The 26,099-nt window shown below is 50.8% G+C and overlaps 10 protein-coding genes across 10 annotated transcripts; 5 read left to right on the forward strand and 5 right to left on the reverse strand.

The window, feature by feature from the left end:
- Positions 1 to 45: 45 nt before the first annotated feature.
- On the reverse strand, positions 46 to 466 carry Z519_03130 (uncharacterized protein; the record flags this gene model as incomplete). The annotated part of the gene is made up of 3 exons (XM_016760883.1): positions 46 to 195; positions 277 to 346; positions 411 to 466. The coding sequence occupies 3 exons, from the start codon at positions 464 to 466 to the stop codon at positions 46 to 48; spliced, it is 276 nt and encodes a 91-aa protein (XP_016622733.1).
- A 1,321-nt stretch (positions 467 to 1,787) lies between these two features.
- On the forward strand, positions 1,788 to 2,679 carry Z519_03131 (uncharacterized protein; the record flags this gene model as incomplete). The annotated part of the gene is made up of 2 exons (XM_016760884.1): positions 1,788 to 2,090; positions 2,224 to 2,679. The coding sequence occupies 2 exons, from the start codon at positions 1,788 to 1,790 to the stop codon at positions 2,677 to 2,679; spliced, it is 759 nt and encodes a 252-aa protein (XP_016622734.1).
- A 2,731-nt stretch (positions 2,680 to 5,410) lies between these two features.
- On the reverse strand, positions 5,411 to 5,667 carry Z519_03132 (uncharacterized protein; the record flags this gene model as incomplete). Its single annotated transcript, XM_016760885.1, has 2 exons — positions 5,411 to 5,511; positions 5,541 to 5,667. The coding sequence occupies 2 exons, from the start codon at positions 5,665 to 5,667 to the stop codon at positions 5,411 to 5,413; spliced, it is 228 nt and encodes a 75-aa protein (XP_016622735.1).
- Positions 5,668 to 7,449: 1,782 nt separating this feature from the next.
- Z519_03133 (uncharacterized protein) lies at positions 7,450 to 9,048 on the forward strand (the record flags this gene model as incomplete). Its single annotated transcript, XM_016760886.1, has 1 exon — positions 7,450 to 9,048. One exon carries the CDS (start codon positions 7,450 to 7,452, stop codon positions 9,046 to 9,048), a length of 1,599 nt encoding a protein of 532 aa, XP_016622736.1.
- Positions 9,049 to 11,020: 1,972 nt separating this feature from the next.
- Positions 11,021 to 12,122, reverse strand: Z519_03134 (uncharacterized protein; the record flags this gene model as incomplete). Its single annotated transcript, XM_016760887.1, has 3 exons — positions 11,021 to 11,245; positions 11,313 to 11,695; positions 11,873 to 12,122. The coding sequence occupies 3 exons, from the start codon at positions 12,120 to 12,122 to the stop codon at positions 11,021 to 11,023; spliced, it is 858 nt and encodes a 285-aa protein (XP_016622737.1).
- Positions 12,123 to 13,196: 1,074 nt separating this feature from the next.
- On the forward strand, positions 13,197 to 15,956 carry Z519_03135 (uncharacterized protein; the record flags this gene model as incomplete). The annotated part of the gene is made up of 1 exon (XM_016760888.1): positions 13,197 to 15,956. One exon carries the CDS (start codon positions 13,197 to 13,199, stop codon positions 15,954 to 15,956), a length of 2,760 nt encoding a protein of 919 aa, XP_016622738.1.
- A 716-nt stretch (positions 15,957 to 16,672) lies between these two features.
- Positions 16,673 to 19,161, reverse strand: Z519_03136 (uncharacterized protein; the record flags this gene model as incomplete). Its single annotated transcript, XM_016760889.1, has 2 exons — positions 16,673 to 19,091; positions 19,157 to 19,161. 2 exons carry the CDS (start codon positions 19,159 to 19,161, stop codon positions 16,673 to 16,675), a joined length of 2,424 nt encoding a protein of 807 aa, XP_016622739.1.
- A 1,228-nt stretch (positions 19,162 to 20,389) lies between these two features.
- Positions 20,390 to 22,198, forward strand: Z519_03137 (uncharacterized protein; the record flags this gene model as incomplete). The annotated part of the gene is made up of 1 exon (XM_016760890.1): positions 20,390 to 22,198. The coding sequence occupies one exon, from the start codon at positions 20,390 to 20,392 to the stop codon at positions 22,196 to 22,198; it is 1,809 nt and encodes a 602-aa protein (XP_016622740.1).
- A 992-nt stretch (positions 22,199 to 23,190) lies between these two features.
- On the reverse strand, positions 23,191 to 24,058 carry Z519_03138 (uncharacterized protein; the record flags this gene model as incomplete). The annotated part of the gene is made up of 2 exons (XM_016760891.1): positions 23,191 to 23,871; positions 23,927 to 24,058. 2 exons carry the CDS (start codon positions 24,056 to 24,058, stop codon positions 23,191 to 23,193), a joined length of 813 nt encoding a protein of 270 aa, XP_016622741.1.
- Positions 24,059 to 24,381: 323 nt separating this feature from the next.
- Z519_03139 (uncharacterized protein) lies at positions 24,382 to 25,967 on the forward strand (the record flags this gene model as incomplete). The annotated part of the gene is made up of 2 exons (XM_016760892.1): positions 24,382 to 24,755; positions 24,806 to 25,967. 2 exons carry the CDS (start codon positions 24,382 to 24,384, stop codon positions 25,965 to 25,967), a joined length of 1,536 nt encoding a protein of 511 aa, XP_016622742.1.
- Between the last annotated feature and the right edge of the window lie 132 nt (positions 25,968 to 26,099).

Consider the following 26,099-nt stretch of genomic DNA (forward strand, 5'->3'; position numbering starts at 1 on the left):
TTTGTCGGGGCACATGCTGGAGGCGAGCAGACTTCTTTCGGTCCTTCATACTGAGACGTCAAACGATTCTTCTCCATCCTTGACAGCGATGTCCTTAATCTCGAGTTTCACCACATGGGCTGCTCTAGGTCCCACCTTCAGATCCGCCTTCAGTTTCTTTAGTGCTTCCTCATCACCTTGCGCTTCTCCGGCTACCTACATGCGGAGAGGATGTGTCAGCGGGTGGTCTGACGCGACTTGGTTACATTATCCATCAATGCACGGGGTAGGTTTAACCTTTCCGTCTGAAGTATTAAAAACAAAGCCCGTAACCCCATAGCTCGTAGCTCTTCTCTGGGTGAAGTCACTGTGTGGAGTTAGATGGTTGGTATGGAGTAGAACTGCGTCAACTCTATCACACGAACACTTACCGAAAGGCCACCCCCTGAACTTTGCCATGGACCTTGAATGCAATTCGTTTGGCCATGTTGGAAGATTGGTGGGGATTGAGAGAGTTATTTGGCTCCAAGTCAATCAGGACGTCGTCCGTTGCGGCTCGACAGGCTTATATGTTTTCCAACTAGGTGAGTACATAGGCAGAAATGATGAATGCCATGGCCCGTGAGGTCGGTATGTTCATAGATGCGGGGCAGGGGCGAGGTGTGAGTGACACCTCTGACGACAGCAACAATACATTAAATATTAGAGGCCTGGGCACCTGTCGCCAGTGCCCATCTAGATTACTCGAGAACGAAAAACCTAATTGCCACGTACCGTTTGATCCTAGAGGGTGATCGAAGGCCGCCTTAACCTGAGCTTTAACTGAGCCTTTACTTAAACATCACTTAGCACTCCCTGATTAGTCCGAGCACTCATTCTAGAAATCGGCTATACTTGCGCCTCAGCTAGGCACCTGTTTCAGATAGGTGTCAGGGAACCTGGCAGAGTCCCTGCCCTTACGCTGCTACCTAACATTTTCTATAACCTTGGCCCTGACGCTGGCAACAGGGCACTCAGTGGCCACAAAATCACAAGGCGGAGATCGGTGGCTCATAGTTTCCCGTGCTACAGAACCCGCTATTATTGTCGCAGCGCCTAAACTTTTTTGATGGCTATCTTCCCGCTTTTCGTCGTCGAGAGTCGCCGTTCTAATTATTATACCGTCAATACCGCTGAAAAGACTGAGCTTGAAGCCAACTAAAGATGTGGCCTATAAATAAGGTCCTATAAATTAAACTGTAAAGAGGAACTCCGATGCACAATCTCGCATATACTACCTGAAATCTCTCGTAACGGGTACACTGCGCTTTCATACGCATGGGTGAAGGAGAAAGGGATCACACCATTATTTGTGATGATGCTGGATATGCATCGATCACGAAAGTCTTTGGAATGCTCTGAGTTGGATTCGCAATTGTGATGAAGGACAAAACCTCTGGGTAGACCAGATATCCCTCGACCAGGCTAATAAGCCGGAGAAGGCATCTCAGATCATGATGATGGGGCGAATTTTCAGCGGTGCGGAAGAGGTTCTAATCTGGCTTGGTGACGAACAAGAACAAATATGTCTTGCATTCGAACTTCTCGAAGACATTGCTTGTGAGATGCTCAGATTAAATACCCAAGTGAATGGGTCGAAGCACCAAAAAGAGAAGATTTGGCAGGTTCTCCAACACGGCTTTACGACACCGGATCATCCAGAATGGGTTGCACTCCGCCACCTGCTGGGTCCATGGCTTTCACGATTATGGGTCTTTCGGGAGGTGATGTTAGCCCGCAGAGCAACCCTTCGGTGCGGATATTACACGATGGATTGGCGGAAGTTTCACCTGTTGATGAACTCTGCGATCAAACACCACTCGGATGTAAGGAGAATGATTGCAGGCCAGGAACCCCATTCATGGAAACCTGGAGAGACAAAGACTCCAGCCGTTTTGTTCGGATATCCTCTTGGTGATCGCAATTTACAATCGTTAATGAAAGTGGGTCAGGAGAGCCAGGCAACAGAGCCAAACGACAAAATATATGGGCTAGAAGGTCTTGCAGATGAATTGGATACCAATCAGTTCCCTAGAGACTATGGCCTTCATTTTCGTGAAGCCTATGCATCAGTAAGTCGTTGGTTTATTCAACGCTACAGAGATCTCCAAGTACTTGGCATGAAAGCCGTCACATGAGAGAAGAACTTTTTCGGATGTACAGAGCTTCCATCATGGGTGCCCGACTATCGCTTCAACGATATAGAATATTTCGACCAAGCTGATATTCCCAACCATGGTCTTTGAAAGACTCTACAACGCCAGTGGTAGCTCCTCTATCCAGAACCTTGAGGAAGATAATCTTCAGCTTTCCTTACAGGGCCTACTGGTTGGAAGTATTGCTCAATTGTCAGAACCAGCAGGAAGGTTTCACAATATGAACGATCCTGAAAAGAATTTGATCTTCCCGGGAGGGGCATGGTCTCAAATAGCTCAAAAGTGGGCACAGGGCGAGACAAATACACGCCGACTATGGAACCAATCCAGCTCGCCTACTACCGCATTTGCATTGGTGGCAACTCTCCATCTAAAAGTGCAGGCAAGCGTCGTGCGAGATTGCAAGAAACAAATTTGGTTGCCAGGCCTGCTGAAGGCCAACGTACTCGCCATTTACGAGTTGCCCAAAAATTCCGAAGGGATGACAGGAACAGAGTGTTCATAACGCTACGAACGAGAGATCAAAAGCTTCTCGTCACCGATAATGGTTATATAGGTATGGTTGGCGAAAGCTGCGTAGTGAACGATTAAATCTGGATCCTCATGGGTTACGAGCACCCTGTGGTCTGGCGAAAACTCGGAATAGATAGGTATGAGTTTAAGGGCCAATGCTACCTCCATGGTATCATGGATGGGGAGTTCCTGCTGAATCTTCGAGGGGAACTAGACGTGGACGCGACAAGAACAACAGACCAAGAATGGCTGAAAAATCTTGCTGGAGCTCCGTGGCCTCCCCAAACACAATGCGCTACATCAGTGTAAAATACTATGACGGTTAACTTGGTTATATGCTATTCCAGCTGCTTACTCTTTAGGTACGTCAGTTGAAAGAGAATGAAAGGATAAGAGAAGAGAGTTAAAGAGGAAAGGTCCAAAAATAAAGAGGAATAGAGAGGGATCAAGGCGAAGTTGAAAGCAAAATGCGTTGAAAGGAAGTAAGGAAAGGTTGAAAGAGAGGATAATATGATAGAAGACCAGCGTCTTGGAAAAGAACTGAAAGAGCCATTCTCAAGCTTTGGCTATAGCTTTTCGACTCCCCTTGCCGATGCGGTGGTTGAATGCGGGTTTGGGTCAAGTGAGTTCTCAGAACTGTTGCCAAATGGAACGGATTGAAGGTTCCGTCTTCGTGCAAATGGTCCTGTCAAAGCGATTACTGTATAGATCTACGCATTATTAATAACAATGAAAGTAAGCCTAGTCTGAGGACTTCGTAACCACGCCTAAATAGCTAGAGTCTCCGTGAATCAGAGCGAAGGATTATAATCATAGCACAGTTGTGAACTTCGTCAAGAAGGCTGAGAGCCTCATTACCACTGACAAATTGAAATGTTGCTAGCACCGAATAATCAAGTTTAACAAGAGTATAGGTATGTGGGGTAGGTTTAAAATTGACATCGCTCGGAAAATGGATAATGACTCTCTGGACAGAGAGTCTGAATAGAAGTTGGGCCGGTGCAGTATTCAGAAACTGTATAAGGTTAAATAAACAATGATAAGCGCTACCATAAATGATGAAAGAGTGCGAAACCTGCCTGATAGTTTGCCTAGGGCCTCTTCACCTTGGACAGAGCGCGATTAAGTATAAGAGGGAGTTTTGGAACCTTGGAATCCTCAAACTGGTTCCTCGCACACGGGCGAGCAAAGTTGCCACATCCTCGAGGGGAGATACTCACGCACAGGGCGTGAATAGCTAAGTAATGAGAGCTAGCGGCCAAACTTGGGACTGAGCAGAGAGGTGGTGAACCTGAGCAAGCTCAAGAGACTGAGCCGAAGTAGAGCCCGGTCATACAACACGTCAGGCTCATCCTCTTGTCCGTCTTGTCCGAGGATGTTTGGGAAAGTTCAGCATGGGTGAACCTGTTTGCATCTAGTAATGTCAACCCCTACAATCAATGCCCTACCAAAGTTATTCGTAGAGATCTCTTTCTTCTTTGACCCCAAACCGATATACGATTCCATTTCCGTTTCTAGACGGGAGCATCCCGCCATTTAACCTGACCCATGACTAGGAGCTAAGCTAACTTGAGTTGTGGCTAATTATGCAGTCCTAAGCTCCGCATGGGGAGCCCTAAGTCGTGCTATGACCAGCCGTGAGTCCTGTGGGACCAGTATCTTGGGCCCCAGCTCCCAGTTTTTAGTGTTTCGCATTGCTCGGGAAGGGCCAGATCCATCCCCCCTAATACGGTTGTTGTTGCCAGAGAACTTTTAATCCCCTTTTCGCCAAGGCAGCTACCAACAATGTTGCCATCTTGTAGCGTAATAAATCACGTGAATATTCATCATGCTGTCCTCGGCTGCCCTAGTTGCTAGTGTTTCGAATGCTCGTAAGGGCCCAGTTCCGCGCTCACATGGTTGGTCGTTGTTGCCAGGAACACCCAACTTGCACCCAACTACTGTACTGGTAGTGTTTCCTTGAACGGCTGGAGCCACTGGTACATCAATCACGTGAACGTATTTATCACGTAAGTACGGAGTAATAGTCCCTCAGCGATAGATTCTCTAAATCTACAGCATGACAACTCCAGTGGCCTGCTCGCTCAAGGGTCTAGCGAGCAGGCTTAATTAATAGAGGCGGACAGGGATGCACCATCTACCGTCCTTCCGTCAGCGCCGTACTATTGATGCCGTGTCCTGCTACTGCGGATCACAGAATATATCTGAAAGGCGTAAAGAGCCCTTCAAAGAGGCAACGAGACGATAGGAAGGGAGTGTGGAAAGATTGCCGCGGACTATTCACGGGATTCTGCAAGAAATTGAGAGAAGGTGGAAATGGTAGCATGGAGGGATGGAGAGGAGGGAAGGTTTGAGAGTTCTGGGTGGGTAGAGAAAGCGACGTAGACGATATCAGGGAATAGATTTTTGTCTGCGTTGACTTGGATATTGGAGAGTCAAAGGCATGGATTCATATAGTCAGATGGCTGGAATTGCACCACATGTGTATAAAGTTAATTCTACCCTTATGGTCCTCTTAGCATCCTCTCACATCCTATCGTGACCGCAAGTCTATGGCTGAAACGAATCATCGGACGGGGAGTACTAACACTTTGCACCACGTGAAGGTGGGAACATGGCACAAAGCAGGGGCAATGATAGTAGGGGAGGTCGGAAATGAATAGGATAGGGAGCTTCCAGGAACGAGCGTTGGGGGAGGGGAGGGGGAATGGCGAGCGACTCACTTACCTTGTGCCTGACTCCCAAACACCCTCTCCTTCCGCCTCTGGCGGTTCGCTGCCTTCGTCAGCGCTGAAGTATGTGCCTTCAGGCCATTGTCTACATCCTGCGCAAATTTAGTAAGCACCTTCTTACCTTTCTCAGGATTGAGCGAAGACAGCTCGGCGAAATCCTTTAATGCTGCATGGATTGCAACATTGTCCGGATTCTCGTGGGCGGCGGCGTCCAGGCGAGAGTCGACCACCTCTTGTCGTTTGCGCATTGTCTCTGGTCCTTCATCGAGAAGCCCACGCTTCCGTTTCAGGGGTCCAGAATTGGGTGAATCGGATCGAACTCCTTTTCGCCGCGAACTGGCAAGGCCTTGAACAATGGTTTTTCCTCTCAGTCCGGAAGTCGCCTGCCACGAATGAGTGCTCCTGTATCTCCGGGGGCAAGTGGCGTATATCTCTTGTCGTGCCAATTTGTGGTTCAGCTTCCGTCGGTCCTTGGATTGGCCGCAGGTTTAGCTGTCCATTGGCTAGCGCGATCGTCATAAACAAACATGCTGGCTCTGGTAGAATTCGATGATCTTGGTCCACGTTTCCACAGCTCCAGCTGGTCCACCAGGTAGGATTGTCGGTAGGGCCTCAATATCGTCATGAGTCTGGTGTGCCGGCCTAGTCCAGTCTTGTGACGAATTTGTGCGCCATACTCTTGGAATGAAACATATTGTTGCGAGCAGCGTACTCCTGAATAGCTAGCTTTGCTGTTGGGAGATCGGTGCGGGAATCAATCTTATTGGCGGCGGCAACAGTCCTCTCAAAATCCTTATACTAAGGGTCTCCGGAGGGATTTGCCAGAAGCCTCGGCGGCTTGCAGCTTGTCGGCAACAGTGTTGGCATGGCCTGTCGGGTGCGCGTCATGCGGTGAATTCTGTCTGAGGAAGTTGAATAATGCTCCCGCGTAGTCGCCAGAGGCGTGCTTTTGCCTTCATCTCATCGAGTTCCTGCGTAACTGAGGCCAGTTGCGCTTGAAGTCTCTCCCCTTGAGCTAGATTGTCGGCATTTGGCAAGAGGACCAACACAAAGCCGACCTTCCACCAGGCCTTCGAAGTGGGCAGAGACGCATAATTGCCGGGTAAGAGAGCAACACAGGAGCCGCCCAACTGAAGAGTTAGAGTACATCAGATGGGAGGCCGGGTTGGGGTCCCCCAGCATCTCAAACGGATCCCATCGTCTAAAAGTTGACGAAAGTTGAAGAGGGAAGACAAAAAGGCTCAGGGAGTGCTCAGGGAGTGCTCAGGGATCGCTCAGGAAACAGAGCCGAGGATGAGCAAAGCGGCGAGCTACTAAGGAGACCGGGGCGATGGAGGACAGGTTTTTCGCATGGTACTAACTGTGTACTGGATACCTAGGTAAGAATCTGGACGGTTTGGCCCGTCGATCCCGCTAAACCTTAGGTGGTGAAGAGGCCTGGGAGGGAACGCGCTGTTCGCGTCTGACGTGTCAACAAATGGCTCTTGTGGCTCCCTATGGGTGCGTAGGTATGCTCGGTATATATAGACTCTGGGACCTTTGCTGCCCACGTGCAACCTGTGATTGAAGATGCGTAGAACGTTGCGACAGAGATTCATTCTGAGATCAAGATCACGGGGCAGTGGCCTGGCTTGAAGGAGCAGAGCAGGTGTCCCAGCCGGTTGTTGATTTCTCCAGACTGCGTTCATTTCCCCCTTTCGACCTCGAATCTGGCACTAGCGTCCCGATGCAATTTCACCAATACCACCACTACCACCACCACCTATCTGCTCTCAATCATCAACCACCATGGCAAGGTCGATCTTCTTTTCCAACTTCTGTGTGCATTTTGATCGAGTTTGATCCTCCCTCGTTCATTACAATATCACTTGGACTTGCCCATCTGTCTGTCACTGCCGGTCGGCCGTTTACCGTGCGTGTCCGTGCTACACGCCCACCGCCAGGAGAGTGCTACAGTCATTGCTCTCTTTCTATTTTCAGAACATTCTGTGTTTCCCCGGTTCGAGGCCTTCAGTAACCATCCGGTCGCCATGAGCACAGATCTAGATCTGTCATCATCCTGCATCCCTTCCCGATCGCCTTCGCCCTCCCCAAATCTCCTCGCCACCCCTGACACCTCCAGTCTCTTGTCCAATCGATCCTGCTCCGGCGCCTCGAGAATCTCGAGCGGATCCTCATACTCCAATGCCTCAACTACTTCTCGAACCAGCACAAACTCTCGCCGACGTGGCTATGTCCGTCCTCAAGGAGGTTCCTTTGCCGAATCGGCCAAGAACCGCGAGAGTGTCATGAGCCTCGGCAGCATCGCCCATCTGCAATACTATTTCGCCCGAACGGGTCTGTTAGATGGCAAGGGAGGCCAAATGGCAAAGAAGAAACAGAACGGAGAATACGACATTCCAAAACTGTCGTTAACGGCAAATCAAGATCTGGTCGAATCTCCGATTGAGGACGAGTCCCAGGCCATGTGGGATGCCGTGCACGAGGATGGTACGGACGTGATGCTACCCCCGACCGTATCAACGTACAGTCATCGATCCACATATGTGGCCCCGCCTCCGGATCAGAAAACCATGAAGAAAGAATTAGTGGAAGCTCTAGAAAACGCACTACAGGCTGTCGAGTCCTGTGAACGTGCAACAGGGGAAAACCCTGACGATCAGACACCAGGATTCTACGAGGTCCAGGGACTCCATGTCCTCGATACCACGACTCAAGCAATCCGAGCAGCAAGACTCTATTACACGCTACATCCCAATCCCCAGAGATTGAATTCTATAAGATCCGACCAGGAATTGCGGAGGGATCTCTACTCTGTGCTGGATGTCCTGAAGAAATGTGCCTCTCGCAACTTTGCGGGCGGTTTTCGAGAGGACGAAAGGCTTGCAGTATTGGTTTGGGTTAGTGACGTTGGCATGATGATTGATCAAGAAGCAAAATTGGAGGAAGCAGACAAGACCGAGAGGAAGGACTGGCACTGGATGGACGATGCCAGGTGGATTGATCGAGAGCAAGAAAGAGACATCAACTTTCTCAACTTCCTGCTTCATGGAATTAGTCAAAGCCCATCTACTGAGAAGGTCGATTCCACCCCAGAGTTTTTCCGCAACCTCGCTGATGGCAGGGATCTTGTGACCATGCACAACGCCGCCGTCAAACGATCCAAGAGGCATTTCGACTACATCAAAACCTTCCACGAGGACGTGGCGAAACCGTATAGACGTGCCGACAACCTTCGATATTGGCTGAAAGCAGCGGAGCTGAGATGGGAGCTCAAACTTCAGCTCGATGTGATGGCTGTTGCAAATCAAGTCGACGACAGCACCACTTGGTCGTCTTTTGAGGATGTCGTACGACAGTGGAGCCGAGGAGTTCGAGCGGAGCTTACGAAGGATTGGAACGGGGAAGAGGAACGCAAACTACATGCGCGTGCAAGAAGTCTCGCGATGGCGAGCCCGCTGTCGAGCCCCTCGAGAAAGAATTCGCCTGCTCCACCTCTCCCAAGTCCGTTGAAAACAATGATTGCTCCCAGTTCTCTGAGGGGCCTGTCGAAAGATCCTGCAGCATCCGATGACCCAGAAAGCCCAACTCCGAAGCCAACGTCCACGCCTTGCAGTGGAGAACTCTGAGGGTTGGACAAGGGAACGGAAAAAGACCATCTGTTTTGGACAAAGTTTGTTTGAAAGCGATCCAGATGCATTACGATACCCACGCATTATAAGGAGCAAGCGATAATTGCTGGACCGGCGTTGGAGAAGGAGTTTGTGCTGGCGGCGTCCTACACTTCCGACGAGATCTGGAGGAGTTGGCCCAGGAAACTACTTTGCACCATCCCCCCAGCTTAACATTCGATGTAACCATTTTGACCATATCAATTTCCCCCAAGGCAAGGAGCATTTAATAGCGGGCCGCCCGTTGATCAAGTATCATTGGCAATGTGGGGAAGATCAATCACCAGATTACTCAACCAGCATTGATCCGGAAGTCAAGCCATCAGATCCATTGTTACATTCTTTCTTTTCTTGTTCCTTCCTGTACCACCCCGATCTCCAGCATGCATTCTTTCAAGACGGTGGCGGCATTGTGTCAATCTAAATGGCACCTTGCGAGGCCGGAACCCAGTTGATACGCTCGTGCGCAAACAATTCGGCGCCGGGTTTGACATTGTTGAGGATGTTGACGTCGTTCAAGACACCCGCTTTGATGATCCTCACGCCATCAATATTGCCGAAGGTGTCGCCATATCGGAACAGTGTGGTGTCTGTCGGGCAAACTTCATTCAGATTTACCCTCCCGACCTTCCCTACTAAAGCTGGCAGTCCACGAAATCAATCATATAGCACAGTCAGGGCGAAAGCAATTAGTGATCGGCTCTCTACTGTCAGCTGTTTTGGTGATTTCATTGGGTGTTCCTTGGGTGACTTTGAAATCGGAGCTCGGCACGACAAAGTGGTTCGAGCAGTTTCCGCCTGAAATTTTTCGACAGTCGGTACCGTGGCAGAGCGCCTGGTAAATTATTATCAGTCTACGCTGATCGACGAGATAAGGCTCTCTACGCTGACGGACTAACTGCCATAGCAGGCTCCCCGAAGTACTCGATCTTAATGTTTCCCAGAAGTATCTTCCTGTCGGCATGTTGGGCAAATCTCAGAGTGCGTTGTGGTGCTTGCTCCCAAGATTGTAAGGGGTTAAAAAGTATAACCAAAGAGTTTGCGACAAAGAAGCCACAGAAGTTGGGCAACGTGGCCAACTTGGACGTGATACCATTTCGAATGCCAACCTATTGAAGCTACATGGTCTCAACATATCGTCACAACGCTGCGTTCGGCCGGGGTGGAGGTGAGGTACAAGTGTATTGCAATCATAGAGCGAAATTTTGCTCCTTGTTGGATGGTATTTGAGACGCTGTCAACGTCAATTTAGTCTACAACCCCGAGCTTATGACCAGTTGTTGGTGGACCGAAGCAATCCTGGACTAGAGGTCAACCACCTCTAATGGACCTCTAGACGGAGAAAGGCGATCTATCGGGACCATCTACAAGGCCAACCGGTCTTCAGGGAGGAGCTGGCTATTATTGTACTTCCAAACTCTACCAACTGGTTTCCATCACAAATCCCAGACGTGATTACTAGCCCATGTCATCGCGCAGCAAGACGAGGGAAAGACTTTGGCTTGGGGAAGTTAGATCCCTACTCTGCTGCTTCTGAATGCTGGTTGCATCCAACTTCCGACGTGGTTGGCCAGCAAATCGTGGAGTCACTCATCCTCTGCTTTTCGACTCTTCTTGGGTTGTGCTCGATTAGCCGAGAGTCTCGTAAATGCGAGTGATCATTCAGAGGCTAGACAGAGGGAATCATCGCCGTCTTCGCGGCGCCTTCCCTGCTTCTGAGCAGCTTCAAAAAAATGCCCAACAACTGCTCAATTTTGAGAATCCTCATCCTGAGGAATGACAGAACCGCGAGTACAAGACTGAACCGATGGCTTTAAACCTGAAAGAGAAGGAAATATGATGCTCAGGATTGGATGGTTTGTGACCTCGTCTCCCTGGAAAAGAAAAGGGATCTACAAAGGCTTGTTTGCTCACTAAGAGATGCGCGACTTCATTTCAAGAAATTACCGTTCGTCTTGGCCAGCTGCTCATCATAGTAGCCCTGGAAAGCGAGCCAACCCTTCTCGTCCGTGCCGACCTGGGGATAGGAAAACTCGGCCTCTTCTTCTGAGATGAGTATCTTCTTATGTCCACTCCCGGCGCTCGCTGCGTCCGCGAGCAACTGGGCGTGGCAGGTCTTGTCAAGGCTGATGAACCAGAACGCCGCAGCATCGACCTAAAGAAGCCGAAGTATCAGCAAGGCTTTGCAAGAGAAAGAAACAACGAATTTGGGAGGATCATACCGTCTTGGCGCAAGTCAACAAACCGTGATTTTGAAGAATAACCGCCTTCCCGTTCCCAAGCGCTTTGGCAATCCTCTTTCCTTCTTCCCGGTCCAACACTACGCCCCCAAAGTTATCATAGACGGCATGGCTTTTGTAGAACCTCAGTGAATCCTGGGTCATCATGTCCAGCTCCCTCCCGAAAACCGAGAAGGCCTTTCCGTAAACGCTGTGAGCGTGGCATGCCGCATCAACGTCCGGGCGAGCCTTGTGGATTTCAGAGTGAATGGCGAATGCAGCGGCATTGATGGGTTCGTCGCCGATCACGACCTCGCCATCTTCATTCACAAGGATGAGGTCGGAGACGCAGATTTGGGAAAAATGCTGAGAGAGGGGGTTCAACCCTGCCGGGCGTGTAGTTGTCAGTATGTGTTCCGCCGGCAATATCATGTTAAGAGATACGTCCTCCAACCTCCTTTTGGCTTACTTCTCTCCCTCTCCTGAGTCCCAATACAAAGCTCCGCCTGAAGACACTATCCACGATCACCCCAGATTGCGAAAGGGAAGACTTGGAGACTCACAGAAATGGTCCCTCAAAATCGGGTCCCTCACTGAGATGTGGCCCGCAACACCCTCATCGAAGCCTCTGTCGGCGAAAACTCTGAACGCGGCAGCGAGATGCTGCTTGCGGTACAATCTCTCCTCCTCGAGCGAGGAAAATTTCGGATACGAGCGGATCTTGAGCTTCTTACCCGAAGTCGTCGCTCCCAACGCGCCGACCGAGCGGTTTTCGGCGGAGGAGTGGTCGTACACGTCGAGGGCCGGCGCCATGGCTACTTCGTATGTTTTTGTTGTGCTCTGTCTCGATCTACCCAGATCGTTTATAATGCCGACTTGAGATATGAGGCGAGGCTTATCAATAGTCTATTGAGAGGTGAATGTAAGTTGATATCAAGTCCCGTTGAGCAAGCAGGTAAGTTCGACCTCTATGTGCATATGTTATCTTGTGCCGCTTGATGATAGAGTGGAGCAAAGTATATCGCTCCTTGGCCTTCCTGCTGACTACAAGAAAGATGAAAAGAGGGACAACAGTTACAACAAAGAGGATAGAACGAAGCAATCTAGAAATTCAATGCCCATTGATTTCCCGCGGGCATCGGCACAGATACGGAAATGGAACGAAATGCGGGGAAGGAATCAGGATTTCGACGCACGGCAAGAGGATTCCGATTCCGACGGGAGCATTCAACGAGCATTATTGGAAGAGAATTGCCTCGAGAAGGCCGATGAGCGCGCGGGGCAAGGAAAGGAGCGGTGAGGAGTTGACCAGATTCATATACGACGGTCCACCGATCAGAGGGAAGACATGCTTCTCCAAAATCATACACCGAGGGCTTCGGTTTCCGCCGGGCTGTGCCGATGGAAGTCGAACGTATTGAACAAGGAAGCCATATCTTGAATGGTGGCAGTAGGCGGTTGTGGTTGGTTTATGAATGGGATGGCTCTGGTCCCTTTGTTGCCCCTATTTCGTCTGGTAAGTCATATTGATGCCCTCGGAGGTGAGCATAACTAGGAGCTCCGTCTCCTGGCTACCTAGGTACCTAGCGAGCAAGATAGACAAGAGCGAAATACACGATGCAACTTTTAATGTCAAACAATACGGACCTTTAGGTGTAGAAAGGAGTGTCCGGGGGCTGTGTACATACGTTGCAGATTAGGCTGTGTGAGGAACTCCGTCACGATGCACGACATCTCATCACGTGAATCGGCCGCCTTACGGTGACTTCTCTACTTCCCACATTTGAAGTTTGATCGCGGTTGTCACGAGCAGTAATCTTGGATAAGCCCCTATCGATTCACGACGAAAGTCGTTGCGTGACGCCCATAGCTTCAGAATGCTTGCTAATGGCTCCTCGACCTGCCAAACGGCAGCGCAGATCTACCATCGTCCTTTCAGACGACAGCGATGAAGAGTTGGACCTCCGGGCTGCCAAACCTGGAATACCGCGTTTCCAAAGGGAGATCACACTCGATGGCAGGACCTCTACAACAGTCTCTCCGGTGAAGTCTAAAACCACCAAGTCTGCCTCCAAAAAGGCCGCAGCCAAACCCTCACCGACATCCTCACCTGAGAAAGCGAGAAAGAATGCCAAAATCAAGGACAAGGCGGACAAGAACAAGTCACTCCATAACTTCTTCACTAAAGCGACGGAGGAACAGAGGTGGAAGAGAAAGTCTGAGACCCCAAACGTGGAGGTGGAGAATAATGGCGAGTTGAGCGATGCCATCGAAGACGACGATCTCTCCGACGAAACCTTGCAGGAACTTGGATTTAATAGAGGCAGAACCGGCATCAACTCAGACAGACAACCACCAGCTGTGGTGTCTGCGGCAGGGATCCTCAAGCGCCATGCTGATAGTAGCAGTCTGCCATCCAGCCAGAGATTCGTCAAGCCTACGGCACCAGATCGGAATGTCAACAACTTTGGAGATCCACCTCAAATTGATGATCAGGGCCATCGCCCCTGGGCCGACCGTTATGGTCCTACCAATCTCGAGGAGCTCGTTGTCCATAAGAAGAAGGTGGCCGATGTTCGGAATTGGTTGCAGGGTAGGATGGATGGGCGCAACAACCAGAAACTGCTAATATTAAAGGGTCCGGCGGGCAGTGGCAAGACCACGACCATCAACCTACTTGCCAAAGCACTGGGGTTACAGCTCGTCTCATGGCACAACGCTGCTGTGTCAGATTTGGGTGCGAACAACTCAATATCTGCTCGATTCGACGAGTTCTTGAATCGAGGCGGGCAATTCAGTAGTCTGGCTTTCAATGATTATTCTCCAGAGGGGAATGCAACCAAAGGAGATCCAGGCGGCCGACTTCTGGTCATTGAAGAGTTTCCAGCAACGATCATGAGATCTTCGAGTGCCCTTCATTCATTCAGATCCGTCATCCTGCAGTTTCTCGCTCGAGTAAGCAAGCCTCCCTCTATGGCATTTCGTGGTCAACAGGGTCCCAAGGACACCTCCCCACCTATGGTCATCATCATATCAGAGACTTTATTATCTTCTTCCACAGCGCTAGTGGATAGCTTCACAGCCCACCGACTCCTAGGTGCGGAGATCCTGAACCATCCCTTTGCGACTGCCATGGACTTCAACCCCGTTGCTCCTACGTTCGTCACAAAGGCGCTGGACCTAGTGATGAAAAAGGAAGCGAGAGACTCACGTCGACGTCGAGTACCGGGCCCAGCCATTATCACGAGGCTAGCTGAAATGGGCGATGTCCGCAGTGCCGTCAACTCCCTCGAGTTTCTGTGCTTGAGAGGGGGAGATGGATCAGAGTGGTCCGGCACCGTTGCGGCGAAGGCAAAACGCCCATCGAAAGACAAGGAGAGCTTGGTATTGACGGAGGTGGAAAAGAATTCTCTGCAGTTGGTCTGTCAGCGTGAAACAACTCTCGACATGTTCCATGCAGCAGGCAAAATCGTCTACAACAAACGCGAAGATCCTCGCGTATTAGACACTCGAGCTCAACCACCTCCAAAACCACCGGATCATCTTATGCATTTGTACACTCCAAAGGCGTCCCAAGTGGATATCGAAGCATTGCTTAACGAGACAGGCACGGACATTCAGACATTTATTTCCACGCTGCATGAAAATTACATCCTCTCATGCAACGGCGATACGTTTGAGGCGTGTTTCGATGGCTGCTCCGACATCCTCTCCGCAAGTGATATCCTAAATCCGGAGAGCCGTCCAATTAGGCGGCGCCATAATAACTCGAATCCCAATATCGGGATAACGCAGTCGAATCTTCAAGCAGGATCGTCGGACACGCTCCGGCAGGACGAAATCAGCTTCCATGTTGCTACCAGAGGCCTGTTATTCAACTTGCCATATCCGGTCAATCGAGCGGCGGCCACGATACCGGGTGGTAAAAGAGGGGATGCATTCAAAGTGTTCTACCCGGCGAGTCTGAGATTGTGGAAACCAATCGAGGAGATGGAGGGTCTCTTGGACATGTTTGTCTATGGCGATGGGATCCAGGCTGGAAGAGCCGGGGGATGTTCTGTTTTTGCTTCTGGGAGTGGGATGGAGACCATGGCCGCAGGTGGTGATGGTGGCGTTGCGAATTGGCGAACGAAAGATTTTGCGCTGGACAGTGCCACCAGTGCCACCAGTGCCTCCTCGACACGAGTTAAAGTAGAACCACCAGACACGCTCATCCCTCATGACGGGCCTGAAGGCGAAGAAGGAACCGAAAACAACCCCACCCCTCCGATCGTATGTTCCAGATATACATTGACAGTCGAGCTTTTGCCGTACATGACTCGCATCCTTGCGGCCAGGAAACAAGATACAACTATCATGGAGAAGATCACCAAGTTCAAGCCTACCAGCTACCTTTCCATGGATGAAGAAGGGTTTGAAGAAGACGACATGGCTATGGATGTCATGTCTGGCGGAGGGATTGGGCGAATGCCGACTCCAGCTCCAGTCACCGGAAGCGCAACAGGACCAGGTATCAGCAATACCCGCGTCGGGGCAGGTTTTGGCTCGACGCAAAGTCTTAAGGACTTGAAGGACATCGCGCCAGCCGCCACGGCTATGGGCGTGGAGAAACTGTACATCTCGGACGACGACATCGAGGACGACTAAGCTGCCTACCCGATGTTTGTACTATTCCCACTTCTCCAATGGACTTCATGAAAAGGATGATGCGCAGCAACACCCTTACTTTCTGCGTCAAACCGATGTGTTGGAAAGGCGTTTCGAAGCCCCAGAGTCAGAGATGGAACGCGTGGACAGGAGGGGCCCGTCATGTAGAACATATTCAAAGGCGTTCGGGTCTGGCAGACCTGCATTGTTGAGGTTACCTAGTATGTATGTGTGTACTTCGTACCCACCTAGGTATGTACGTATGTAGAGGGGCAGTGTATGTACGGGCTTCTATGTATGATGTCCATTGGGACCTGGCACGGACTCGTCAGATACATCCCTAGCACATGCTACGTTCGCGTTACCTATCTCGGTATGTATCTACCTAGGTAGTAAGGAAGTATTGTATGTGCTGCAAGTACTCCATTAGCTATGTAACAGACTTAGTCCAACGACAGTGGACATAGGTCAGAGCGACCTGGAGGGATAGTACTGGTTCCCATCCCACCCACTAATCAACCATATTTGCTGTACCGAGTATGTAGCCAATGAGTGGGCTACCCTCCACTCATGTAGGCCATTATTATACTGTTCGCATTCCTCTCAACATGTCCGTTTTGTTTCCCTTTCTCCCATTTTCGGGGGAATCTGGAATTCCTTTTCCCACCTTATACAAACTTGCATCGACCTGCGGTTCTGATCGACAGACCATACCATTACCCCTGCTCACTTGGCTGCTGGAACCATCCATCCTCCTTGATCCTAAAGACAAATGTGACTGCTGTTGCGGCCAACAACCCCAAACATAACGCCGTCGTCCCATACTTATCATAGTACCTTGAGACACTGGCCCTCCTCTTGCGAATCATCTGCACCCGCAGATAATAAATGATTACACTATAGATCAACGCAGCGGATGCGACAATGGTGAACCCCCAGGCAGAAATCAGGCTCACATTGTCTCCAAAGTTCAAGAGCGCGGCGGCAATGGAGCCAATGATGATGCTAAATTCTAGCCACGAGAGGAATGTGCGTTCTGCGGCAAAGTAGACCTTGGGCTCCACCCGGACGGGCACATGGATGCGTTTGCCTTTGGGAGCCTTGAAGCGTTTAACTTGGACTTGGCCCGTAAGTTGGTTTCCGCCGCCAGCAACGCCTCCGTTCTGTGGTAAGGGAGTACTCGTGGGAATTTTGTGAATGAGGTTGAGAACACGGTCCCCAACCAGATGGGCGTGGCGTTTCAAAAGCAAAGGGTAGTATTTCCAGGATTTGGACTGACGAGCTTGTTCCAGCTCGTCTTCGGCGTCTTCTTCTTCCGAATCATATAGATACTCGTCAGAGATAGGTATGGCAGCGACCCTTTCTTCTACGTCTAATGAGTTCCCAGGCGCTGTGTAGCCCTCTTCCATGGCATCTCGGTCCTGGGCCCGAGTATGTTCGTCGAGCGCTTGCCGTGCGGCCTTCAAGCGCCTTGTCCCTTCGTCTTCGGTGTCCTGCGAGCCTTCGTACATGGGCGTTGTCTTTCCGGTCGCCTGAGCCTCCGCTGCTGCATCATCTGAATCATACTCGTCCTCGTCGATATCGCTGGTGGAGTAGCTCGCTGTATTTGCGGGTCGTTCGATGCCGAAACGGTGGGTAATTGGTTTCCGAATGTCAACGTCCATCTGAGGGAACCAAAATGGGAGAAGATTGATGCGACTGGGAAAAAGGGTGGCGGTGCCATGAATGAATTTTGAGAACTTGGGAACAGCTTCGACAAGATGACTCGCTGTCAAGTCACGAATCCATTGAGGTGGCTCTTGACCAGCTTGGGTCTGCAGTTTGACTTCTAGGACGGCGTAGGGGAACCGTTCAACATCTTCCGGAGGCAGCTGAGGAAAGGGCCAGTCGATGCCAATGTCCATCCGACGCCAGTTCTTGCCGGCACGTTGTCTGCCGTCAAGGTTATCTTCACGGACCATGGTCAACTCGGTATCTAACGAGATTCTCACACGGGCGTCCCCTGGAAGCTGAAATGCTGTGCGGTGGTAGAACGACCTGGTCACTGGAACGAGTTTCCGGCTGATGACGCGGTACTGAATTTCTCGAGCGAGTTGTTCCAGGTCTTCAATTTCCTTGATGCTCTTCTTTCCCTCTTTTCGCATTTTTGCAAAGACTTCCTCAACCGTCGTTGTCCCAGCCAAAAAGGCATTGACGTTCTTCTCTTTCAAGGTGAAACGAGCCTTGACAGACTTTTCGCCCGTCCAATCTTCTCGATGAGTCTTTCTCTCAACAAAGATAGTCTCGTTTTCCATGCCGCCGTACCACCGAAGACGGATGGCTTCTGCGCCCTCGGTCTTTTTGAGACGACCCATGTATAGCTCCCATGTTTCCGGGTTGTCGTAGTAGATGGATGAGATGGCAGAATCCTTCTCTTCAAACTCCTTGTTTGGATTGAAGACCAGGACAGGTAAATGCTTGAGAATGATGAGCTTCAGCTCGGTAATATTGTCTGGGTGGACCCAGTATTTGGTTGTTTGACGGACAAAGTTCTGCTGGGAGCCACCGGCGGCACTATCTCCTTTTACCGGGTTGCCCCGGGTCCGGACAAGGTCGTAGAGCTTGGAAAGCTTGACAATGAAGGCATCATAGTTGTCTTGGAAGAAGGGTTTAGCCTTGAGACGGGTGGCAAATGAAGGGCGCAGGATCAACTGGGTCTGCTTGTCATGCTTCTTGATGATCTTCTGGAAACCTGTGTAGTTCAGCTGGGTGAATTTGGCCAGGTCATGGACGTCGGCGATGATGTCGGAAAGGTCGGCTTCCAGCAGATCGAAATCGTTCTCGAGCTCCTCGTCGGGCTCAGAGCCATTCTGGTTTTGGCGATCTTGCCGTTCCACAACCTGCTTCACCTCAGCCTCAGCAGCCTTTATTCTCGATATGATCTCCTGGCTCTTGAGTTTCTGAAAAGTGAAGACCTTGTCGAGCTCGGCTTCTAGCAGGCGAATGAAGTTGGCCTCGTCGTCGTCGGTCCAGGGTTCTCGTTGGCCACTTTTGCCATTGACGAAAGGTTTCTTGAGGGCGGCCTTCAGGTCGTCATAGGCAATGTAGTGCCAGTAATAGTCCTTGATAAGGGACTGGCGGAGCTGCTGGCCAAACCTAGAGAAAGGTGGTCTGTTAGCGAGGAACACAATGGAGCGGGGCGGAGGCTCGTTAGGACTGACTTCATGTCGATAGATAGAGGTAGGGCTGCAAGACTACCGCATTGAATGGACAGAAGCGTGAGCTTATGATAGACCGAGTAGAAGAGACAAAAGGGACATGAATATTGGCTGTAAACGGGGATTAAGCAGAAGAGAGTCAATGCTTTTGGAGCGTGATGCAGCAGAAGCAAAGCTCACAGCTAACAAAATTGCATGCAGGTAAAGGTCATGGGTGGAGGCGGGCACCGGCGCCCTCGAATGATGCGCATCAGGGCCTCGCTTGCTGGAGCTTGCCGTTGTTAGGGGCTGGATCGGCACCTCCGCTACTGTCCAATGGCAACCTGGTTTAGGGGAACGTGCACCTATAGCTGAGCAATGGTAGCCCACTAGGAAGCACCTACGAGGTACCCAATACCTACCAAGTAGTACCTACCTAGATACCGCGTACGGAGTAGGTACATATGTACTGTACCTATTAGGTCGTTGGTGGGGCATCAGCTAATACTACCTCCGTTACTCTACGGTAGGTACTCGGTACCCTCTACCTATGTATATACTCGTAGGCAGCCCCCCCAAACCCCCAGGCCCACTCACCGCGACACCAACCTGTTCAACAATCGACAGGCCTGCACAACTCGGAGCATGTCTGAACGGCATATCCATATGAGCTCAATCAACCTCCAGCTCCTCCTAGTCCTAGAGTGTGCTATGATGCCCGAGGAATAGAGCCAGGTACGGAATGCTCTCTACAGAGCAAAGCAGTTGCACGAGGGGGATGAAGAACTGTCTTCGTCTGCGACTTCCGCACTAGGACTGAGACCCAGACAGCACAAGCCAGCACAACCGTCGTCACTACAAACTTACCTTGGCTCTCTGCTTTCTTCACTCAACCTCCATCCTTCCATTCGCTCGGCATTGGGCAAACCGCAGCAAGCAATTCCATCCATCCATCTATCAGGCTCCTTGAATTTTGCTCCATCGCCCCCGTCTCTCTAGCTTCCCATCTCTCCATCTCTACGCTCTTGCGACTCATAAATTCATCAGGCAACCGCCGCTAAGCCTGAAAGGCAGCCACATCCAAGTGCCCAAGCCTCGTTGGTAACCTCGTTCACCCGCAACGGCATAACAAAGGCTGTGCCCTGCGCTGTCGACTTCGTTTCATTGCTCTTCATCCATGACCTACCTTTTTCGAGCCTTGTCCGATGCGCTTTCTCCAGAATTCCATCTCAGTGATCATCTGACCCTTCAGGCGCCATGACCTCCTCTTCCACACCGGTGACCATGAACCAGGTCCCAGATCTTCCTAATGAAATCTTCCTGCTTATCATTCAAAGATGCCCTCGACCGGTCTTGAAGCAACTGCGGTTGGTTTGTAAAAATCTGGCTCAGATGGCCGAACCCTATCTCTGGAACAGGGTGGTTCTAGTTCCAAACGATCATTGCATCCTTGGCCTTTACAGAGCATTGAGGCACTCAAAAGTCACTCGTCACATCGTCGAGTTGACATATGATGGCCGCTTTGGTTCCTTCTTCCAACGCATCAGGGCAATTCCGCCAGACCCGGCTCTTCCATACCCCATCGAGGTACAACACAAGACAGTGGCCCAGGTCGACCGCGCATGCTCGGGCCATTTCAAGCCCTACGAGGACCTGGCTATTGAAGTTGCCATCCTCTCTAGGACTTTGCGAATCCTGCCAAATCTTCGAGCTGTCCGCGTGAGAGACTATGAAGATGAAGCCACTATGGCAGCCGCCGAACGTAGCTCCAATCCTACTGCAGCCGCCGAAGTTCCCTCGTTCTACGTCAAGATTTGCAAACGGCTCAGAATCGACCCAGAAACGGTCGAGTGGGGTGCTATGGCGGGCAGTTCCGGCAGGTCATACACAAAGGGTTTCCTTACTGCCGCTTTCTCGGCTGGCTGTCGCCTTCTAAGCTTCGAGGCAGATAACATAGATGGCCGCGCTATGTTCGGAGTGGCGCCCAATAAATCACCCGCAGCATTGCAACAGCTTCGCATCTGTCGGGCTGTTACCGAGGATCTCCTGGCCCTTGAGCTCTCCTTCCGTAACGACACACTAATTACCGGAGCCAATCATCTTGAAGCAATCCGCTCCCTTCTAGAAGGGGCCCCGAGAATCAGGACGCTGAAGCTGCGGCTGACGGATTGCAGTGGCAACCGTTACGAGTATGCCGAAGACGATTTGATCTCGGATTTGTGTGGACTTCTGGAAACACCTGCCGGAACATGGACGTCTGTGCCACTTCTTCCAAGATTAGAAACGCTGATCCTTGATGCCTGCATCTGCCATGACGAGGATCTGATTCACTTCTTGAAGATCCACGCCGCCACGCTTCGAAGGTTGGAACTGTCGAATGTGACGCTCCTCGGTGACGAAGATCGTCGGGAATGCTGGGTCCGACTGATCAAGCACTTGAAGAAAGACCTAAAACTGACCTCAGTTTCTTTCAGCGGGTGGCTCAGCAACGGTGGCAGACAACAATGGTTCGTTGCAAAAGATACCGTGGGCACGGATAGGTTGAAGGCTAAAGTGGAAGCCTACGTTGTTGACCGACACATCCGAGAATGCCCCCTCGAGTCGATCGCCATCCAACCGAATCAAGGCGATGTCGAGCAACCAGCAAATGGTGAAGAGTTTGAGGGTGATTTGACTTGGACAATGGTCTACTCGAATCTCTCCGAGGATCAAATAGACTGGCACCCGACCCAACCATCATTTGGCATCCATTCAAACGAGGTATCCCATGCACCATCTGAATATGGCGATGCCAGCTTGCTAGAGCACCCCAATTCCGATGGTTGGGTAGGGTATATTGGTGAGCAACTGGGCGACTCGGAACAAGACCAGCCTCTGAACGTCGAGCCGCCCCCACCTTTCGAGACAATGGATATCACGGCTGTCCATAATGGGAGTGCCTTCACTTCCCAATTCGAGCCTCACTCGACATCAACGGTCAAAGTTTACACATTTAGCCAGTCCCCAGCGACTTGGAAGCCTTTGCCGACTGCCGAATTCTATTCCAACCCCCCTGTCGATTACTGATAGGACCATCAAAGAATTTGTCTAGTTTTGTGACGACTGTGCAGCTTTCTTCAGATGGCATGGCCACAGATGACAGTTGCATTTACTTCTTGTTGATATCTTGTTCAAAATGCTGGGACATTGTGAATTCCCCACGACATGCAGCTAGCAACGGGAAGAAGCTTGGTGTGGCGTAAGTTGTGGACATTCGCGGCGCCATATTGATGAATTTCAGGGACTTCGCATTTGCTGGTCATGGGCGTGGGAGTCAACTTCGGGATGGGTGAGGCTCTCTTACTTTGGGATAACGAGCAACATGACGTGACGATGGGAATGCATCAAAATGATGAAGGGTGAAAATGGAATCTTATCCAGGACTCCCTTGTACAACTAGTGAAAACTACACTGCTATTAAAGTCTTATTTGATTTAATTATGCCGGGTATTTACAAGGAAATGCTTGGGAGCTTTAATGGCCAGGTGACATCTGCGAGAGAGATGGCGGGAATAGCATTGTGATCATGAACAGTCCAAAACCGAATCTCCCCTTTCCCTTGACACGTGAGGAAAGATGGGCAAGAAAGAAAAGAAAACGAGAAAGAAATCCTCCCATCTTGGCCCCTGGGTCAGCTTTTCAAGCCCGTTTTCCGTTTTTCCAAGAATTCTCGACGGCAGAAGGACCAGATTAGGCGATAAGTGGCCATAAGCCGGATTTACTTGTCAGTTGGCTCTGTTGGAAGAACGTGGTTGTGATTTGCCAGCTCTCTTCGGTCGGGTGTTCTACTGCTCTCCCTCCCTCCCTTTTATGTACAACACAGCTCAGCCTTGCGGAGTGGCCCGGACGACTGACTGACTGACTGACCGACTGACTGACTGACTGACCGACTGACTGATTGTAGTCTTTGGTTTTTCTTGTGCCTTCTTCCTCCAAGGTTTGATTTTCGCGAATTCGAAATTGAATTGGAAGTCTACAGGATCTTCCCATGGCCACACAGTCTCTCCCTCTCCTGCCCTTCAGAGCTCCCCATCTGTCCTCAGGACGTCTTTACTATGATATGGCTCACTCAGCAATGCGGTCTGCCCGGCCCTCGGCTCGCACGTCATTCTCTGTTTCCCTTCGTAGATTTGTGGTCCCGGCCTCGGGATCTTTGACACATCATATCCGCTAATAGTGGCCGAGTCCTTCAGTGCCTGTAACAATTGCACAATCGTCTCTGGCGTGAGATCCTCGTAGTAATCATCATTGATCTGCACCATGGGCGCATTGACGCAAGCACCCAGACATTCAACTTCGAGGAGAGAGAAGAGTTTGTCTTCGGTCATTTGTCCCGAGTGAATGCCCAGAAACTCTTCGCACGCTTTCATGATCACGTCACTGCCACATCCTCCCAACATGCACGGCGTGGTGGTGCACACCTGCACGAAATATTTTCCGACAGGATTGCGGTTATACATGGTATAAAAGGTTGCGACCTCGTAAACACGCATGGGCGGCATCTCGAGGATGCGGGCAACTTCGTTCATCACGCTAATAGAGGTGTAGCCGTGTTGGCGTTGGCCCAGATCCAGAAGAGGCATAACGGCCGCTTTCTTGTATTGTGGTGGGTAGCGTTTGGTGATCTCGTCGATGAGGCGCAGATTTGTGTCGTTGAATTTGAAGGGGATGGAGGGGTTATTGTCGGGAGTGTTGCGATGCTGGTATTCTTTGTTAGGAACTCCTGTAGTCCTCATTGACCTTCGTGCTACTGACCACTGCAAGAGTTTCACTCCGTGACGACGGTGAGGTTGAGAATTGTCTAGGATGGAGCAGCTGTCTTCGAGGAGCTCTGGTAGCTGTCCTTGTGGCCCGACGTACCAGCTGTGGCACAAGTTTTGACGCCATGGTGGACGACTTCTCAGTTAATCGCAACCTTGTGTCAAGGACACAGGACCTTGCAATGAAACAGCGACGTTGAGAACGCGAGACGTACAGAGGAGCTTCCACCAATGAAAGAGGAGTCAATGTCAGGGTGTTCATGAAGTGCTATGATTCTCCGTACCATCTGTTGCGCTTTATACAGACAATGTTTCACCGTATTGAGAACAAGTCGTCATTGTTGTCATTTGAAACTCCGCAGGCGCAGCCTTCTCCCCTTCTCCACGCTGGCCAGATTGGGTCGACAACGACGATGCGGCCTTGATTACCTCTCTCTTCAAGGCTTGAGAATGAGGCTATCATCGGTGGTGGGCGCGGTTCTCGCGCTATGCACCGGAGTATTTGGGGCAGAGTCAAATCTCACAGAGCATTGGTCCCCGAAAGAGATATTAATTGTCGACTCTGAACCTCCCCAAGTATTCGAGAACACCAACCTTGTTCGCACCATCAACCTCGAGAAAGGCTACGTGAGGGAGACCACCAACGTGCTGGTCACAAACACGGACAAGTCACCACAATACCATTACTATGTCCCCTTGGAATATGACTTGATAGGCAAGATTGGCGGGTTTGACGCCCGGGACAAGAAGAAGCCAGAGATTCCATTGGAAGTCACCCTTGCTGAGCTCGACAATAAATCAGACAATCAGGGCAGAGCCACAAAGTATGCAGAATGTATGCTGGCGCACTGGTAACGTTGGCTGACTCTTCTAGACCTATTCATTACTATATCATTCACCTCCCCGAACCGCTGCCATCTAAAAGCACCATCACGCTCTCGATTTCATGGAACGTGCTGGGTGCTCTGACGCCCTTGCCCGCCTCTATCAAGCAGGAAGACAAGCAATATCTTGTCTACAATTTCTCCGCCTACGTTCCCACGGTCTATAGGACACAAAAGCAAAAAACAAAAGTGAAGATCCCCTCCGCAGATGTCCCCGAGTACAGCACCACGACTGGCTTGACATCAGCCACCGATCCAGAAAAGCAGGGTTCATCATTCACATATGGTCCTTACGATACGGCCAAGGTCGAACCAGGCACAGTCTACCCCGTGACTGTGCGCTACGAATTCAACAAGCCCCTCCTCGTATGCAGCCTGCTTGAACGAGATGTTGAAGTTTCCCACTGGGGAGGTAATTTGGCGACTGAAGAAAGATACTGGCTTCGTCACGACGGCGCTACGCTCTCAAATCAATTCTCCCGCCTGGCATGGAGTACGCAGAGCTTCTACATCAGCGCAGGACAGGGATCTACGTCAGCACTCAGGGAACTGAAAGTACCGCTGAAACCAGGCACTGTCGATCCCTATTTCACCGACGACATTGGAAACGTCTCGACCTCACGTTTCAGGCCCAATAACGTCCGAGAAGCTAGCTTGGAGCTCAAACCTCGCTACCCTCTGTTCGGGGGATGGAAGTATAGCTTCCGTATTGGCTGGAACAATGCCCTTTCCTCTGCCCTCCGCAAACTCAAGACTAAATCCGATACGTACATCCTCTCGGTCCCACTTCTGGAAGGTCCTAGAATGCCAGAAGGCATTCAATACGAGAAGCTTGTCTTCCGCGTCATCCTTCCCGAAGGCGCAATAAACGTCCAATGGCAAACTCACGGCGGAACAGGCGTGCCTCGTCTGTATGCCGAGTACGATTACCACAAGACGTTCATGGACACCTTGGGCCGAACGGAGTTGAAGTTGACGGCCTACAATGTCGTTGATGAGGCAAGAGATGTTACTGTCCTGGTGACGTACGAGTATCCGTTCCTGGCGGCTTTCAGGAAACCCGTCACTATCTTTACTGGATCAGCTGTGGTGTTTACGCTGGCTTGGTTGGTGGGCAGTGTGGACACAAGTATCGGGAAGAAGAAGAGATGATACCACATCTTGGTTCAGGAGAATAAGGTCTCTAGGAGCGCGAACACTACCGTCAGGGATGTATACCTCTCTTTGGGCTGTAGATTATCGAAAAGTGGTCTTTTCTGGCTGGGGAGTGATAGAAAAATTCGG

The sequence above is a fragment of the Cladophialophora bantiana genome (assembly GCF_000835475.1).
Source record: "Cladophialophora bantiana CBS 173.52 unplaced genomic scaffold supercont1.4, whole genome shotgun sequence".
Classification (NCBI taxonomy): domain Eukaryota; kingdom Fungi; phylum Ascomycota; class Eurotiomycetes; order Chaetothyriales; family Herpotrichiellaceae; genus Cladophialophora; species Cladophialophora bantiana.